Source organism: Ursus arctos, unplaced genomic scaffold, assembly GCF_023065955.2.
Source record: "Ursus arctos isolate Adak ecotype North America unplaced genomic scaffold, UrsArc2.0 scaffold_25, whole genome shotgun sequence".
Lineage (NCBI taxonomy): Eukaryota > Metazoa > Chordata > Mammalia > Carnivora > Ursidae > Ursus > Ursus arctos.
Genome location: NW_026622930.1, coordinates 30,668,764 through 30,672,658, shown reverse-complemented (window position 1 = coordinate 30,672,658; position 3,895 = coordinate 30,668,764). Strand labels below are relative to the sequence as shown.

Here is a 3,895-nt window from a genome sequence, read left to right as displayed (position 1 = left end):
TTTCCCCCAGAAGCTAAACGATTATCTGTTGTGAAGCACTGCCCCTTCCAACGCCCAGGAATCTGTATTCCCGGGAACACACTAGGCCAACAGCAGCCCTCCTGCCTCCCTACTCCAGGTCAAGAAAGGCACAAAGAAGACCAACCAATAATACTGAGGCGGTGCTTTGGATCCGGAAGACCTTGAGGTACCAGGAGAAGAGTACCGATGGCCCCAACTGGCCAGTGGGAAAGGTGAGGCACGGAGAGAATGATTCAACACTTTCAGCAAAGGTGAGGGGGAACCAGGAACTTACGGGGCAACATTCTCTTTTTCCTCATGTGGAGGAGGGGAAGCTAAACTACCAACAATAGCGACCACAACTCTCAACAGCAAAGGGGCAATGCTAGCCGCCACAGGAGATCACCCTCAGAGCGCTGGGATGGTTCCCTAGCGCCAGACTCGCTGGGCCCGCCCTCGGGGCTGCATCCAGGGTTGGAGATTCAGGCAGGATGGGCCCGGGCAGACACACGAGGAAGCTCTGCTTCTTAAGGCATGGCTGCTGTCTTTCGAGGAGGGCGCTCCCCACTGGGAGGTGGCCAACAGACACGGCCTCCCCTGAAGCTGATTCTTACCCTGCAAGAAAGCAGAATCGGGTGGAAACAATGCTGCCTGGGGAACTCATCTACCCCAGGGGCTGGGGGCTTCCACTAAAGCGAAGCAGCATCACCAAACCAACCGATTTCTTGTGTCACTTGGGAGAATAAGGAGAGGGGGAAAAAGACACAAATTGATCATTACTGGCAGGTGATTGTCTAACTAGAAAGCCTAGGGGAATCAACCAAAAAACTACCATGACTGAGACCAGAATTTGCTCAAATGGCAGATTAAGAGTCAAGCATACAGAAGCCAATCGCTTTTGGGGTCTTTGGGTGTGGTGTAACACCTTGGAAGAGCTGTGCTTTTCTTCGAGGCCTCTGAGCTTTGTGCAACTTGCCATTATTTAAAAGGATGGAGGTGAGCCAAGGCGACGTCTTCTCGGCTGCGATAACCAATGTCACCTCAGACACCAATATGCGGAAGGTGCCTGGGCGGCTGCTGAGAAGAGGGCGGCCACCACGGCACCCTCTCCTACAGGGGCCCTCCCCCAGTCCCTACGCAGCCCGCCTCTCCCAGCTTTGTTCTATTCTGATCCCAAAGACACACTGGGAAGCTTGGCAAGGGCCGCTGTGGGAGCCACCAAGACGTGGTTAAAGATTGTGCTATGTCATTTCCAAATGAAGTTCGTTTTGTAAAAGGCGGTGGGCTGGCAAGTCATTCTGTTTTCTCATTGCTTCGTTGGTCGGGAGCCTGGCGAGGCCGCGGCCCTGGGTGGCGACCAGAGACTTCCACAGTCTGGTCATAAAGGCCAAGGGGAAGGGCCTGCAGGGCTGAGCGTGGCAGCCTGGGCAGCTCAGGGCGGCGGTCATTTGCGGTCCAGGCTGGCGTGCAGCTGGGCTTCCCGCACCATTCGGTCGAAGGAGCGCGTGTTGGTCTCCTCGCGTACCTTCTCCCGCACGTGGAAGGAGGCCCTGGCTGTGGAGCGGGCGGTCTCCAGTGCGCTCCGCCGCTCTCGAGACAGCTGCTCGCTACGCTCCAGCTTGCGCCCGATGGCCTGCAGCAGCTCCCGCCGGCGGCAGTCCTCATCCCTCTCCACCTTCTCCTTATTGGCGCGCTGGGTTCGTTCCTTCTCCATCCGGCTCTGGCCCACGCGCCGCGCCTTCTGCTGCACAGCTTCCTCGGCTGCCTGCGTCGCGTGCTGCAGCCGCCGCTCCCCCACCCGGGCCAGCGCCTCCAGGTGCGCCTGGTGCTCGCGCTCTTTGCGCTCAGCCACCTCCTTGGCCCGCCGGCCCTGCAGTTCCTCTCGCCGGGCCCGCTCCCGCAGCTCGCGGGCGCGCTGCTCCACCAACTGCTCGTAGTTCTCCTGCGCGCGGCCCAAGCTGGCCTCCAGGGAGCTTCGCAAGCCCTCTCGGTCCGCGCGCTCCTGCTGGGCCCGGCCTTGCAGCAGGGCCTCGTGGCGCGCCCGCTCCGCCCGGCTCAGCTCCCGCTTCTCCCGCTGCAGCTGGCCCTCCTGCCGCTGCTTGGTGCGCGCCGCGCGCTGAGCGCGCTCCCTGCGGACCAGCTCGGCCCGCTCGCGCCCTTCCTGCAGGCCCTCCTCCCGCTGCTTCAGGTTCTGCTCCTGCTGCAGCTTCCGCAGCCGATCCTCCCGGGCCGCGCGCTCGACCCGTTCCCTCCGCAGCAGGCCCTGGCGTTCCGCCAGCTCCCGACGCCGCTCCTCACTGCGCTCGCACTGCCGCTGCCGCCTACGTGCCTCCTCGCGTTCCTCGCGCCCCCGACGGCCGCGCCGCTCCTCCACCTGCGCAGCCCAGGCCCGGCGGCCCTGCTCCAGGGCACGCTGCTTCTCCCGCTCCTCGCGCTCCCGCCGCTGCTCTGCGCGCACACGCTGCTGTTCCCACTGGCCGTGGGCCGCGGCGCGCTGCTCCAGCAGCAGGCGCTCCTCCTGGTGGCGCGCCAGCATCAGTGCCGCGATCTTTCGGTCGCGATTCGGCACCCCCCGCAGGCCCCGCTCGGCGCGCACTTGGCGCACGATGCGCTCCACGTGCTGAGCCGTCTGCGGAGAGTGGCTCAGGTCACCCAGGCTGAAGCTGCGGCCGGTGAGCGGCGCCAAGGCCAGGGCGGAAGGACGGCCCAGGGGATTGGGGGCGGAGGACGCGGAGCCCGCGGGGCAGCTGTTCCTGGCCGAGGCCCGCGGAGGCCAATGCAGCTCCCGCAGGCTCTCCCCGCTGTAGGAAGACGACGATGCGCCAGACTCGGAACTGAGGGCGCCCTCGCGCCGGCGGGACAGCGAGTCTAGCGAGTGGCTCTTCCTACCTGCCCGCGAAGCCGCGGGAGGTGGTTGTGTCCGGGCCGGAGACGGGCTGGAAGAGGCCTTGCGGGCGGCACGCGGCGCGGGCGAGGCCGGGAGGCTGGCGCTGCTGCAGCTGCTGCTGCTGCCGCCCGCGCTGGGCACCGAGGCGGCAGTGGCCGCGGGCCCTAGAGGCGTGAAGAGGCGCCGCTTCTCCTCGCGGACGATGCGCTCACGCTCGGCCCGGCACTGCTGCAGCTTGGCACGCCGCTCCGCCTCGTAGGCCTCATACAGGCCGGTGGCCACTCGCATGGAGCGGCCCGGGGCCTCGCGCACCAGGTCTGCCAGGGCCCTAGGCAGCAGCTCCACCGGCTTGACCGCGCAGCGGGCACAGGCCTCCAGCGAGCGGGGACTGGTCAGCACGTAGCGGCTGCCCTCGGCCTCCGGACAGTCGAAGTTGAAGAGGTCCAGGTGCAGCAGCGGAGACTGCTCCCGCCGCCCGCCTTCTTCCGCCGTGCTGGGGACTTCAGCCTTGCGGGGCGCCACCGCCGAGGCCGAGGCGGAGGCCGAGGCGGAGGCGGAGGCCGAGGAGGCGGCGGGCTGCTGGGCGCCAGGTGCATCGGGGGCCACAGATGCGGCGGCTGCGTCCCCCCCCGAACCTTCAGGCTCGTCTCCCGCCTTCTCCTCTTCCGGCACGGGGTCCACCATGGCTGAGCCCTGTCCTTTTGCGGAGTCGCTGCCGAAAACAAGGTAGGGACACCGAGGAATACATGAGAGCAGTTCCCCCGCCCCATTCATATACACCCCCTCCCAACTTAATCTGCTTTGGGATTAGGCTCAGAGGCCTGGTGGAACGTAAATCATAATACCAATGCCCTGAAAACTCAGGCGGGGGCTGCGGGGGTGAGAGGGGGCGGGAACTGGTGCAACGAGAAAAGCCTCAACCTTCCTCAGCCGGGGTGTGCGGGGCAGGGGCCTGGGACCCGGCTCCCCAGGCGTCTGGCCCACTGGATGCATCTCCTTGCTGCTGCA

The 3,895-nt window shown here is 65.5% G+C and overlaps 1 protein-coding gene across 1 annotated transcript; it reads right to left on the bottom strand.

Annotated features, from left to right (window-relative positions):
• Positions 1-1,444: 1,444 nt before the first annotated feature.
• Positions 1,445-3,571, bottom strand: CCDC177 (coiled-coil domain containing 177). The gene has a single exon (XM_026519692.2). The coding sequence runs from the start codon at positions 3,569-3,571 to the stop codon at positions 1,445-1,447; it is 2,127 nt and encodes a 708-aa protein (XP_026375477.1).
• Between the last annotated feature and the right edge of the window lie 324 nt (positions 3,572-3,895).